The sequence below is a fragment of the Prosopis cineraria genome, unplaced genomic scaffold (assembly GCF_029017545.1).
Source record: "Prosopis cineraria cultivar Desert tree isolate PC_DT_omini unplaced genomic scaffold, ASM2901754v1 PC7, whole genome shotgun sequence".
Lineage (NCBI taxonomy): Eukaryota > Viridiplantae > Streptophyta > Magnoliopsida > Fabales > Fabaceae > Prosopis > Prosopis cineraria.
This window is the reverse complement of record NW_026555338.1, coordinates 26,053,881-26,068,836: the sequence shown is the minus strand read 5'-3', so window position 1 is coordinate 26,068,836 and position 14,956 is coordinate 26,053,881. Positions and strand designations below refer to the sequence as shown.

The 14,956-nt window shown below is 31.2% G+C and overlaps 1 protein-coding gene across 3 annotated transcripts; it reads left to right on the top strand.

Annotated features, from left to right (window-relative positions):
* Positions 1 to 1,483: 1,483 nt before the first annotated feature.
* On the top strand, positions 1,484 to 10,998 carry LOC129315394 (protein ZINC INDUCED FACILITATOR 1-like). 3 transcript variants are annotated; one of them, XM_054959042.1, is made up of 17 exons: positions 1,484 to 2,176; positions 2,699 to 2,739; positions 3,949 to 4,009; positions 4,097 to 4,199; positions 4,730 to 4,832; positions 5,471 to 5,524; positions 5,609 to 5,671; positions 5,972 to 6,021; positions 6,146 to 6,221; positions 6,723 to 6,890; positions 7,315 to 7,402; positions 7,795 to 7,880; positions 7,979 to 8,086; positions 8,905 to 8,949; positions 9,053 to 9,141; positions 9,605 to 9,648; positions 10,457 to 10,998. In XM_054959042.1, the coding sequence occupies exons 1-17, from the start codon at positions 1,996 to 1,998 to the stop codon at positions 10,567 to 10,569; spliced, it is 1,473 nt and encodes a 490-aa protein (XP_054815017.1). In that variant the 5' UTR covers positions 1,484 to 1,995; the 3' UTR covers positions 10,570 to 10,998. The 3 variants fall into 3 exon arrangements, with proteins under 3 accessions (XP_054815017.1, XP_054815020.1, XP_054815019.1); XM_054959045.1 differs by lacking the exon at positions 2,699 to 2,739 and having other exon boundaries at positions 1,486 to 2,176; XM_054959044.1 differs by lacking the exons at positions 1,484 to 2,176; positions 2,699 to 2,739 and adding an exon at positions 2,859 to 2,869.
* The last annotated feature ends 3,958 nt before the right edge of the window (positions 10,999 to 14,956 follow it).

Here is a 14,956-nt window from a genome sequence, read left to right as displayed (position 1 = left end):
AATTAAACTAATGATGATATCTTAAGTCGGCTACGAGAGCTCAAAGATTAGACTGCAGAAATTATTATGGGCTTAGTCTAAGTAGGCTGCAGGCAATGTGAAGAGCAAAAGTTTCAAATTTATTTATTTTTATAAAAAAAATATTATTACTGTTTATCATGATATCACATAATTATAAAATAAACATGTAATAAAAGGATTGAATAATTACAACGTTCATTCAACCAGATGAAATGAAACCATTAACTTTTGAACGTTGACAGGCTGGTACGGTCTTTAATACTTCTTTAAAAAAGTTAAATAAATGATAATACCAATACTCCTTATATTTTTATATACATGTCACTTCTATCTATTTTATTAAAATTAAGGAGATGCAGCTAAACTTTTGAAATTATTTGAAAAAGAAAAAAAAATTTACCCTTATTAAAGATGCATCATCTTTAAAAATGTTTCTCAGATATAACTTTTTAGTTTACTCAATCCATGAAAAACATGAAAGAGTAAAATTAAAATAAAGTAATTAACAATTTATTTATTTTATATGAATTGACTTATAAAAAATCGTTAATTTTTGAAGTGATTTATATATAAGACATAGCCTATATACATTAACCACATGAAAAATAAATCAATGATCTCTCACTTTCATACAACCACAGTAAAGAGTATTTTCTTTTGAATGAAAACATATCCTTAATCATATAATATTACAAGCTAATCAAGCCTATGACCAGCCTCCTTTCATCCTCCCTGAATAGAAAAGTGAGAGACTAATGTTGCAGCTTTTGAAATAATATTATGAGTATTTTAGTCTTTTTATTAATTTAGATTATTAGATACTCCAGACTAAAGGTTTCATAAGTGTTTTTATCTCTTTTTCTGATCTACATCAATAAAAAAATATCAATATATATTTAGATATCAACTGAACGGTTAATTTTTGAGAGGTTTAATAAATTGATTAGATAATATTAGGAATATTTTTATTTTTTTATTTTAAACTATTATGTACTTCGTACTTGGCTTCTCTTTATTTTCTTTCCTCTTTACTTCCCATCTTATTAAACGGTTGAGATTTGATATTTCATAATTTCAATCGTTCAAAAATGAATTCAATAGTTAAGATAAAAAGTGGAGAAGAAAGAAAATGAAGAGAAGTTGAATCCATATAATTCTATTCAAAAATTTTGCCAGTATTTTTACTTTTTTATTTTATTTTAAACCGATATCCAAACAGCCCAACTTGTAAATGTCATTCTCGTCAAGCCATTCGTGTTTGGATGTTCTCGGATCTTTCTCACCATACAATTCCCGTTTCAGTTTTACTGCGTGATTGGACAATAATGCTTTTTTTTCGTTATTTTTTTTTTTGTTTGAGTCTCTGAGATCATCCACGTGCATTAAATCTTAGGATATTAATTGGCAAGAAACAATGCACCGTGAAGTGATGATCATTAACCACGTTGCGACAGCAGGGGGTGACAGTGACCTTCATCTTGTTCTTTTATTTCAGCTCACCAACAGCGTGTCTGAACTCTGAGACACTCTTTCAGCCTTTCAAATTCTTTTATTTCATTTTCTTTTTTTGCCAACCTTTTATTTCATCTTCCTGCTGTGTTGTTGTTGTTGTTTCTTGCCCTGTACAAATCTGAGTTTGACGATCTTCCTTTATTCGATTGAAATTACATGTCTGACCTGATCATGTGCTCTGCTACTCAAGCCGAGATACTCAAGCTTCTTTTATACTAGCTTCGTAGCTTGCCTTTTTGTATCGGGGAATAAACTAAAAAAACCAGAAATTTGCAAGTCGGTGTTCTTGTGTTTGACTCAAGTTTTCATTTTTCCTCTCCTGGGGTTTGCAAAGAAGCAAAAGGCCCTCATCTTTGATAAATTTCTCTGGTTTTAGTTACTTTAATGGTTGTGTAATGTTTTCTGAACCAGAAAGAAGCAACATAGGACGGCTGAAGAAGGAGAACCTCGGAGGAAACAAACATGGCGGACGACGACAACAACAATAACAACAAAGAAAGCAGTTCTAGAGAGCCATTGTTGTTGAAGGAGAATCGGTACCATGAAAACTGTCCTGGTTGTAAGGTGGATCAAGACAAGGAAATGCAGCAAGGCCTACCCGTAAAGCAGCTTCTTAACGTATGGACGGTGACTCTGTGTACCGGTGAGTTTATTTTGATCTTCTCACGTAAAACTCTATAAAATCTCGTATTCTTATGTTGTTTCTGAAAGTTGCTTAATTATTTCTGTGAAGTCAAAAGAATCCAGAATCCACTTTTGGTGATCTTCTTGTTTTGGAGTACTTCAGTCATCAATTCTTGAACATTAAAGCTAAACGGACCTGTTTCTTTAAGTTCAAGATATCCTTCCAAGCTATTTGCTGGAAATTTTAGTGCCTTTTCTAATTCTTCTCTCAGCTGAAATGCCCATTATTATATCAGATTACTGTTCTCTTTTCTTTCTTTCTATTTTTCTTTTCTTTTTTTTCCTTTGTGGTAAGAATAGAGGTCCTCGGTGAAGGATTTATTAGCTCTTGAACGGGTTTCAAAACAAACAAAAATATAGTCTGTTTGATTTAGTATTTATTATCAAATTTCGTGCCAGCAGATTCTTCAGTCAATTATTCCTTTTTCCCCCCTTAAAAAAATTATCTGATATGTTCTTTCTTGGCTTTGGCTCTGTTCAGCGCTGCCTATATCATGTCTCTTCCCATTTCTTTATTTCATGGTGAGTTTATTTTCTTCCCACTAGATGCATGTCTTTTCCTGATTTACATTTTCAAATTACATGCCTGCGGATTCTTCAGTCTTTTTTTTTTTTTTTAAATGACATTCTTAGGTCATTTCTTTATTTCATGGTGAGCGTATCATGTCTCTTCCCACTTGATGAATTCTTTTGATGGCCATTGTGTGGGAGATTTTTTTGCGTGGATGATCTAGATTATTAATTTCCGAGTCATTTTTGCATAGTATTGAAATCTGGGTCAATCCGGTGAGTTGAACTAGTAAACTATTAAAATAATATTTTGACTGGTTCAATGAAATGCTTTGTTCGTAATCAGTGACCGCAGATGAGTCTGATTTCAATAGTTTGCAATTTTATAATGCTTTCTTTTTAAATATTTTCATCAATTCTTGAAAGTGACTCTAACTTGTTACGATGTCAACAGTTTTTTTTTTAATAAATATTTTTCTTTCTTGAAAGTGTCAATTAATAGTTGGTTTGATGATTAATTACCTAAATTAACTCTTTTCAGGTTAATATATTCAGTTTTCCTAGTTATTTGGGTCATTTGAATAAATGAATTTGGGTGTGAATTAACTGTTCAATCCTACCTTTTCTTCCATAATTTTTTTGACTAAGAAATTGGTTTTATCTTGTTCTGTTCTAGTTGGTGGGAACTTCTGCATTTAATGCTTGTTCCAATATCAAAATATTCTTTTTTTTTTTGGGCCAAAAATGATGAACTATTCTATATTTTCCTGAGTTTTCTTCATTTCCTTTGGAACCTGTAACAAAAGGTTTGTGTGCTAGCAGACAGTCCTTTTATTGCAGTTTCCTCTCCTATTCTTCTAACCTTAAATTAAATTTGTGGTTTGTTTCATGAAATTGCTATGAATGGCTTGCAAAGGGGATGGATCAAGGATACATTTGAATCATGTCAAATGGGTAGCTTTTGACATAAATAACATGAAGAAAATGTGTTGGTATCGTCCAAGTGTGCTAGGCGTGTAGATCACATTTTCTCTTATTGGGCCTTACTCATTTTTTGGTTCCAACGCCATAAAAGAGTATTTTTAATACCTTCAGCTTTTTCGTTTGTTCCTCAAGAAATAAATTTTGTTTAATGTTCCTTTTTATTCCTTATCTTGCAACAGCATACAATGCAACTAATGATGAGTGGAAGATGCACCATTGATACTAATCTGATTGCAGGTAAGAGATTTTGGTATTGCAGAAGTGGAGGCAGATATCAGTTCCTATGCTGGTTATGTGGGTAAGAATCCTTTTAGTTCTTTCAATCTATTATTAGAGGGACTTATGAGCTCTTAAAATACTGATCTCCATATGAAACATGTTGTAGGATCTTCATACATGCTCGGCAGAGGTTTGACATCAATTCCTTGGGGAATATTTGCTGATCGATATGGTCGAAAATATGCTATAGTTACAGGCCTTGTTGCAGTGTACGCACCTTTGCACTGATCTGGATTTCTTTCTAATAAGCACCCCTGATTGTTGGAATTGTACAAAACTTACACTTGAGGGGGGGATTGTTGGAATGTCAACCCAACTCTATCTGATATGGGATTTTTCTATCCATACCAAGTCAAGTCAACTCACACTTGGCATCCAAACATGTAAAACTTACTCTAGGCATCATCAACAACAAGAACAACGGCAAGCCTCATCTATTTAGTGCATCTCGGAAGTTAAAGACCTAGGAAATTGAGATTATTTAGTGCATCCTGGAACTTTGTTTCATCTATCTTCTGTTTTATATATATTTTTTATTTCTTGTAATGGACTCTCTACAAATAGTCCTCCACTAATTGCATGCCACTTTTTTTTAGACTAGTTGAAATCAGCTTAGCTTATTAGTTTCTCTTCTAACTTCATCCCTCCCTCTCTTTCTCTCATTATCTCCCTCACCATCCTTGTACTGTTCTAGTCAGTACACTTATCCATATATCTACCGATTCTTATTTGATTTCAGTGTTGTGTTTAACACACTATTTGGCCTTAGCACAAGTTTTTGGATGGCTGTTAGCACAAGATTTCTTCTTGGGATCTTAAATGGTTCGCTTGGTCCAATAAAGGTACCTTTTTTTTTTTCTGCATTAGATAACAACAGTTTAAATTTGAATGAATTTATATTGGATCTTCAGAAGGTACACTTTGTCTCTATTTGGTCCTCCAAAGTTTTAATGTCTCGTTTTAGTTCTTCATGGAGTATTCTATCTGTTATTAAGCTTGTTAATAGATTATTAACGGAGAGGGGCGACATGGTTTATTGTTAACCTGATGTGATTGTTAAATGAGTACTTGTCTCTGAAACTAGGCATGTGATAGAGCACCATGCCATTTTGATGCATGGTTAATAGCAACTGGACGTATAAAGGTCATATTAACTTCATATTTGGCTATATCACCCCTTTCTGTTAGTTATTTTTTAATGGGCTTAATGTGATGATGATATTGAAGATGAAACACTTTTTGGTAGACTTAAATGAGATATGCTGGCTTTCAGAGATTACATTGAGATGAAGGGTATCGTATCATTCAAGGTCTAAAATTTCCAGTTTAGTCTTTAAATTTTCATTGAACAGAACCAGGGCTAAGTCCGAAGTTTGAATTTGTGTACTTGAAGGCTAGTCATTCTGTTTTATTTGTTTGGCTTTACATGACTTGTTCTATTTGATTATAACTGCCACCAACATATCAACTCTGTCACTAGGCTTATGCTAGTGAACTTTTTCGAGAAGAACACCAAGCTTTAGGACTCTCAACTGTAAGTCTAGTTTACTTTGGTCTACTATTGATTCCTGGAAGTACATGGTCTTCATGATAATTTGATAGTGTGATCTGGTTTCAGGTTAGTTCAGCTTGGGGCATAGCTTTAGTCATTGGTCCAGCAGTGGGAGGCTATCTGGCTCAGGTACTTTTTGTTCCTTGCCTTGTGCAGCAAACTAGATCTTGATTGGGTTGACTTTTATGGAAGGGCACGAAGATTGTTTTTTTTTTTTTTTTTGGTTACTGAGAAACTTATCTAAGCTGAATTCCTAACAGATTTAGTGTTAATCTAGAGTTTAAATTTACCATTCTCTAAGGTCAAGTTATGGCAGATTTACTGTTCGTCTCTTAAATTGTACCTTGCAAGTGTGTTGGAACATGCCTTTGAGCGGTGAGCACACTTATCACTTGTTCATCTAACAATATGGGAATTTTGGTATTTCAGCCAGTACAGAAATATCCACATGTATTTCCTAAAGGTTCCTTATTTGACAAGTAAGTGCTAAGTATGCTTGCATTACTTTTAAGTGTTAATAATAATTTTAGATTCCATTTTTTTTATTTTAATTTCCCAGTTGATATGCTGATATTTGTTTGTCCAAACATAAATGGCCTACAGGTTTCCATACTTCTTGCCCTGCTTTATAATATCAGCCTTTGCACTTGCTGTATTAGTGGCCTGTATCTGGCTTCCGGTATGTATGACCATGAATTTTATGTGTCTATTAATACTAATAATAATGGTTGTGATGGCAAATTATATTGAATACAAAGGGCAGCCCAAGCCCAGACTTGCTAATCCTTATTGATGTTCTTTATATAAGCTCTGTCCTCATGATGTTTTGAGACTGCTGCTGCTACTATTATTAATTTATTTTTATAGAAAAAAATCCAATTTTGGGTTGGGGACTTGAGATGGAGGCAAGGTTCTAATATATTTCTTAAGGGAATTAGTGAAACTTTTAAGTTCTGTTTTTTTAGTATAAAGCCTCATATTCATATTTTTTATAGACTAGAAATCTATGAATATTTTTCCCCTTTCTATTCTATATATTTTTTAATAGTTCTTCAAGTATTTTAAACATGCCATATTTGGGGCATACATAATTATTTATAGCTATATTTTAAACTGTTTTTCTGATAAAAAAACAAAGGTTTCCTTCTCATATTAAAGTTTTTGTTTACAAAATCTGCAGGAAACATTGCACAACCACAATGTTAGCGATGAATCCCATGAGGATACTGAAAATGAAATCACAGGAAAGACAGCTCAGAAGGATGAAAACCTCCTCCTGAACTGGCCGTTGATGTCATCCATTATTGTTTATTGCTTTTTCTCACTGCATGATATGGCTTATACTGAGGTATGTTTCTTACGTAAGTATAAATAGTTTCTTGCATTTTATGATATGTTTCTTTCTATCTTGTTATCCACACCCGTATCTATTGATTTTGATCTGACATCGAGCTGATTGGTGGTAAAATCTCGCATTCATTGGAGAGAAAACAATTTCCTATTTTTTATCCTTGAAAAATGATGTGATTATGTATAAGTTGATACTCTAAATGATGTTTTCCATCTTTTTACTACTTCGAGAGTCATTTGATTGATATTATATGTAATTACAATATTTGATAAGAGTCAAGAGAAATCTTCTCAAGTACTAAAAGTGATAGAAAAAGCTCATGGAGTGTCAAGTTGACAGTGACACCATCTTTTGTGGAGCAAAATGAGGTTTTTGCCTTTCATCTTATAGGCTATGTGTTTGCACTGTTTCACTTTTGCAGGTTTTCTCTTTATGGGCTGTCAGTCCTCTAAAACTAGGGGGTTTGAACTTTACAACCGATGATGTTGGTAATGTTCTTTCAATATCAGGTACATCCTTGATGGCTATTAATTTCTAGACAATATTAACCTTGTAAATAATGATTCCTTCCTAACTTCCCTTCCTCAAATATCATATGCATAACTTAATTGCATTTACATGAGGTCCTAACCTTGTAAATTTCAGTTATTTCAATTTAAGTGCCAAACATCGGAAAGATTCTTAAGAGGCATTCAAAAGATTACCTTAACTTTCTTTTCTGGGCTGAAAACTTCAGTTAAGCTTCTTGATTTTTTTTCAAATTCTTGAACCAAAAAAAAAAAAAAAAAGTAGATTAAGATATGCATCACAAAGTTATAGTGTCTACTTGTTTCCAATGTATTGATATACCTATCACTTCAAGATTATGTTGATTAGTACTGAGCTTTACTCAACTGGTCAGGTTTTAGTCTTTTGCTCTACCAAATCTTCCTTTACCCGTCTCTGCAGAAAGTTTGTGGACCTGTGAGACTTGCCCACATTTCAGCGGTTAGCTTTCTCTTTCACGTGACAATTACTATGATTCGGAAATTTCACTGTGACTTGCTCTTTAAGCTGTATTGTTGTGTTTTGGGCACCATGTGCAGGCTGTATCCATACCTCTCCTGCAAATTTACCCTTTCATAGGATTGTCACCTGGCTTCACAATGAACCTATTGATAACTACTGCATCTGTCCTCATGTATTGTCTCTCTGTAAGTGCATCTTTTCCTTGATTTTACCAGCCACAGTGCCCATTGCTGGCATAGAATCATTTTTATGGGTATTTTTAGTCTGTAAAATACTTCTCCTAGCAAATGCAATCTGCAGAACGTCCTTGTTGAAATTTAAGTGGTACAAACATTGATACAGATAGAGTAACATGACAAGAATTGAAGTGTTCATCTGTAATTTAAATTATCTTGCTGTGTCACTTTGTGTCTGACACACGAGAGTTGTAAAAGGGAGTTTATTCGATCAAAAGATAGTAATTCATTCACTAATCCTTTATTTATACTAGCACACTGGTTGTCTTTGCTGACTAACTACACATCTTAACTAACTATTACAACCACATGACAGTGTCTAATATAAGTGTTTGCTGGACATCGACACGAGTTTTTTGAAGTGTCTATGCTTCATAAATTGTACATTTTCTGCACAAAAGCAGAAGGGGTGGGGGATGAGGCAAGGGAGGGAAATTGTGAAGGGAGAATTACAATCAAGTCCCAAGTAAGGAAATTAATTATTCTCAGTCCATTTACAAGTCAAACTTCTATATTTGCACATGAAACTTCAGTATTTACAAGTAGATGGGACTTGTTATTAATTAATTTCCTTATCTGGGCCTTCTACGTGATTCTCTCAATTGTGAAATTGACGACCAAATTGTGACAAGAAGGAAACTAGAGGGGCTAATGGTCAATCAAACCCATAGATGTGAATGCCAAAAAGGCAAAAACAGAACATTATCTCCTTGACAAAAACCTACATGCGGTATGAGCTTGCCTGATTGCAAATTTTTCTTTGTCAGGCAACCTATATGACTGGTTTATTCCTCCTGCAAAATAGAGCAGTGGTAAAATTCTCTTAGTTCAATTCATTATCTTCATTATTTTTCTTTTCTAGTTGTGGGATTTACCGAGTCGGGCTAAAATGGAATGCTTCATTTGGAAAAACAGGAACAACACCAAAGAGGAGCTGCTAATGGTATTGCGATGACTGGCATGTCAATTTCCAAAGCTCTTGGCCCGGCTGGAGGTGGAGCAGTGTTAGTTTACTTTTTCATTTACTTGTTCAGCTTCTTATATTGCTCTTCAAATTTAGTATAAACTTGTCAAGAAAGCTTCACATTGGATGGAAAACAACTCTGCTTTTTTTTTATTTATCAAAGAAACAAATTTGGGCAAAAAAAAAAAATTGTTACTGTGGATTGGTTAGAGGTTTTCATTTGTTGTTTGAGACAGTGAAGATGATTTCAACTTCACAAGCTTTACATTTATCTTTCATATATTTCTGAAGCTGATGTACTCATTTTGTCAATAAGCCTTAGTTTAAGTAATATGTATTTTCACTGGTAAAAAAATATTCAAGTGAAATTACATTACTGGTTGTTAAGAGGGGGGGAAAAAACCTTCAACACACCTCTTCACATGAACAACTTGATTAACTTGTTTTTTTCTCCGACGTATAATATTTTGAAATTTACTAATTATATTCTTGTTCAAATGCAGATTAACTTGGTCCCAAAAGCGGCTAGATGCTTCTTTCCTCCCAGGTATGATGCTTGGCTAATTTGTTTCTGCTAAATTCTGTTTCGTGCACTAATACTATTAGGTAAGGTGGCAAACATATACACAACATATAGGTAATGTTTGGTACACCAAAAAGTGTCTTCTATAAGTTGACGGAAATTTGGTAGTGTGAGATACCAAGTCCCGTATTAAGTACTGTGAGATGTTCAATAGGGTATTTAAATGGGTTGGTCTTCCCACCTTAACAACCAGCTTTTGGGGACCATCCAACTTAAATATCCATCAATTGGTATCTGAGTTAGGTTGTTGGTAGTTTTAGAAAGGGCTATCCGCATAGAATTCTAAACAGTAGAAGGCTGGGTTAAGTGTCATAGAGTGCTGCTGCGGGGATGTCAGTTTTTCATGGGTAGCCAATTGATGGAGACTTAATATTGGGCTGTTCAATGAGGCATTTAAGTGGGTTGGTTTTCTCATCTTAACAGCTAACTTTTGAGTAGGGTTTCTCATTTTACGTAGGTACCCATCATAAATGAAATAAGAAATGTATCTAGAAAGAAAATGGAATAGGTACATTTCTCATTTCCTTTTTAGAAAATAATTTTCTACATTCCAAACATTGCATTATCTTGTTGGGTCTTGAGAACTAATGTTATCAACTATTGGGTCCATCCTTCTTGTTGCTAAGGCTCTTACTGGGCCTCACTTTTACTTGAATATTATATTATGTTTGTTCATCAAAAATGGATTGACTCCAAATTCAACACTGTCATGCCATGAATATCATCAGCCTTATTTATGTATGCTCACTAACTGTGGGACATTTAACTACAGGTTCTCATATGGTGTTTTTTGTGCTGAACCTCGTAGAAGCACTTGGGGTTCTGATGATGTTCAAACCATTCCTTGCTGAGAAAAAGACATCCCCATCGCAACAGATACAATAATGTCAATAACATGTTCTTTAAGCTTGTGGTGATAAAGCAATAATCAGATTATCAGCAATAACATGTTTCTGCTGAAGTATGAAGAAATGAATGAAACCAATATATGAGATCAGTGAAGCAAGAATTGAGAAAGAAAGTGAGAGCAGAACAAAAAAAAAAACAAAAAACAAAAACAAAAACAAAACAGAACAAAAGAAAACAGAGAGAAAGAGAAGTGGAAAGTGCAAGGTCCATGTGATTTCTTTTGTTAAGAGTAAAGAGTCATGGTGATTCCTTCAGCTATGCTAGTTATGTACCCAATCTGTTGTTGTCTATTTAATGACTGCTTATTCTATGTGTGTTTTGGTTAGTTATGTTGGAACATGGTCATTATTGTACTATTTACATCTATTTTGATTTTGAATAAAATTTTGTATTTCAAGTTGGCAATGTGCTTGTTATGGACTAGTTATTCTATTAGTGTAATTTATTAATATGCTAGGGATTGACGTAGTGTTGTACAGCTAGAGTGGAGCCGGTAATCTAAGTGCACGGATTTATTTCAGCCAGCCTAAATACCTGAATAATTAGAGACTTTTTCATTTTTCTTGTTTTAAGCTAATTTTAATTTTTGCCTTAAAATTAATTAGTTATTATTATAAAAAATATAAAACAAAATAATATTTTTTATGTTTTGATGAAGATTTTCAATATACATTTTGAAGATTAATTTAAAGTATTTTCTAAATTAAAAAAAGATAGAAATATAATGATATGGACTTTTTATTTTTTTTAAGAAAATCTCTCATGGCAATGTATCAAGATATACATATAATGCTTTAAGTTTTAAAGTCTGAATTATAAAAAAATGATCTTTTCCCAAGTTTGGTTTTATTTTATTATTATTTTTTTTGGGGTTTGTTTAGTTTGGTCTATTGAACTTGGTTCAAATTATCATTCTAACATAGTGGAGTGAGTTGAATAGGTGTTTGTATAATTTTATATTTAAATTTTTTTCAATTTTTAAATTGTAATTTACTTTGAAAATTAATTTATAGATCAACAAATTAAAGTGGTTATAGATAACGATTTAATGTAAATAAAAAAGTTATTAAGTATTCAGCAAACGAAATATCCATCCATAAACCATACAAGTCTTGATGTCTTGCATAATATTTAATTAAACAACACTATTCAATTATGCATCCATCACAATTCTTCAAATCACTAGAACTAATAATCATTAACACCAAAATATTCTTTATATTCATTTAAATCTACAGGCACTAAGGCATTGAAAGTCTAATGAGAAAAACCACAGCCAAGCTAATAAAGGCTGGTCTAGTTGGTGGACATTTATAAACACTTTTATAATGTGTTTTTAATATGAATCCATGTAGTAAAATTCTGAAATTTAACTCACCAAAACTTTTTTTTTTAAAAAAAAAAAAGACCATAACCAATGGCAACATCATTCGTAAGTCCTCAAGGGTTTACATGACTTCTTTTTCTTTTCTTTGTTTTTTTTTTTTTTTGCAAAATTGTATTTCTCACCAGGTACAAAATAAGAAAAAGTGTAGTTGTTAAAATATACTTTTGACAAAGTTTTAAAAAACATTGGCCTTTAATATAAGATGAAGTTAGAATAATTAATTTTTTTTTAATTTTACCCTGTCTATTTGTTGTTGCTTGAATTTGTAAACAACTCATTATGATTATGATTATCAAGGCTGTATGAAGAAGTTTTGAACCTTAAGGCAAAATTATTAATAAAGCCACGTGTAATTGCTCCTTCAAAAAAAAAATCCACTCATCATTTTTTACAAAATCATATATTAAAATTTTATAATATGGTGATTCTAATAAAATACTAAATTAATTCAACAGTGATATCACAATTAGTGTTGACAAAGTGCTCCTATTTTATCTTATATATTGAGATACAACGTGAATATTAACACTGATATGGAGTAGCAATACATTTTTAACAAGAAAGATCAATGATTAATGTGACAAACCAATAATAATCATATAAATTATAAACAAGATTTTAATAATAAGGCCTCACTTGTCTTGTGGCTTACACAGCCTTGATGATTATTATTTGTAAAAGAAAGGTAAAAATTGAAAAATTACATATTTTTTTAATAATTTTAAAAATATGACTGCCATTTCTGAAGTTAGTTAACTTGGAGTTGATATCAAGAATGCATTAATAATTAATAATGATACGGAGACAGAAAAATAAGGAACGGTGAGAGGGTAGCTTCGGGTGGCACAAAAGTCATCTTGACTGATTATTTGGTGGCACGCTATTAATTTATTTATTTAAGTTACAAACGCACGAATTCCATATTTAAAAAGTCTATTCATATGAATTTCATATTTTGAAAAAGATATTCATGATAAAGATATAACTTACCTGAAGCTCATATCAACAATCAAGCTTTTGATAAAGTACATGGAAAGAATCGAAGCCAAATGGAATCTCCCTCGATCATACTTGACGTTAACGGATGACGTATTGACGACATTGATGATCTGGTCAAATACTAATAAGGTTACTACTTGTGAAGACATGGTTCGAGATAATAAAGGAAACTAAATCAAATAATTTTCTAAATATTTTGGATATTTCTAAATATTTTGGATATTATTCTATCACAAGGCTAAACTTTTAAATATTTTGGAAGAGCATAACATTTGTTAGAGTGCTAAGTTTTCAAAAATCAACTTCTACCTTGATTCCCTTAAAATTTTGTCACTAATTCAACACAATTTTTCCAAAAGTCACTTTTTATAAAAAATTATCAAGAAAATCATACATTTTATTATGAGAGATTGAACGATCACTTTCAATCATATATTTAAATAAGTAAATAAATGTATCAATTTACTTATTCACCATACATCTTGCACCAACTTAAATATCATGATCTTCAATTATCTGTCACATGCTCTACAAACTTTATAATTTATGACATTTTGTTTTGTTGCATGAATTTCCGTGATCTTATATAAAAAAAAATAAGGGAGAATTTTATTAAAATTCTTTAGATATGACATAACTTTTAATCAAATCCCAAAAAATTTTAAAATTTCACCGCAGGCCCAAAGCGTTGAAATGAAATAAATTATCTCACTTGTATGACCAACAAGCCATTTAATTATAATTAATATTGCTGAAATAACAAGTTAAAATATTGTTTATAAAAATAAAATTACTAAAATAACAAGTCAAGTTATCATTTTTACAACTAACATTATTATAATAACAAAATAATTTACGTTTTTACAACTAATATAATTAAAATAATAAGTCAAGTTATGATTTTTATAAGTAATATTATGTGAATAATAAAAAATTATATTTATTCTATTAATGTTATTTGTAAAAGTAAAAACCTTAACTTGATTTGTTATTATGTAAATATTACTTGTAAAAAATGTAAGTTGACTTATTATCTCAATAATGCTAATTATACTTCAAGGGCATTTCAGTCATTCAAGTAAGGAAATTTATTTTATTTCAATGCTCTGGACTTGTAATAAAATTTTAAAATTTTTTGAAACTCAATTAAAATTATGTAACATTTTAGGGACTTCTATAACATTCTCCCAATAATCAATTCATTTTTCATTGGAAAAATAACAATAAAATTCTTTAAAATATATAAATGATAATTTGATCCCTCAAAATGTCATAATTTTTTTTAAAATTTTAAGAGAATTTTCTTTCATTAATGAATTTATATAAATTATCAAATTATTCTTATTGAAAATAAACAATTCACAATTTTCTTTCTTATATTTACAACTTTCTTTCTTAAATTCACAAAAATACAACAGAAAATTACAATTTCACATGTTAAATTCATTATTTATTATTACATTATTGCCAATACAAAATGAAAAGTTTTGAATCAATTATTTTTAATAAGAATAATTTGATAATTTATATAATTTTATTAATGATAAAAAAGTCTCTAAGGACTTCAAAAAAATTAGGACATTTTAAAAGATTAAATTATCATTTATATATTTTAAAAAAAATTATTATCATTTTTTCTTTTTCATTCATTCTTTTCTTTTTAATCAAGGCAAAAAGCAAGGGACTTCAAGTAATCCTTTTCGCTTCTCTAGAAATAAATTTTGGTCACGTGACACTTTCTTTTCCGTGGCCGGGAATAAAAATGAAAAAGATGTGCTAGAAAAGGGTATGTTCAATATGTTAATTAATACTAATAATAATAATAATAATAACAATAATAAACAGAGAGGCGCATAAAAAAATAAAATTATTATAAAGTAATTTTAATTAATTTTTTATTTCTAACACAGTTAACATCATTAAAAATTAATTACAATAGTAACAGGTCATTGTGTCCTAATGAAGTCCTGATAACTA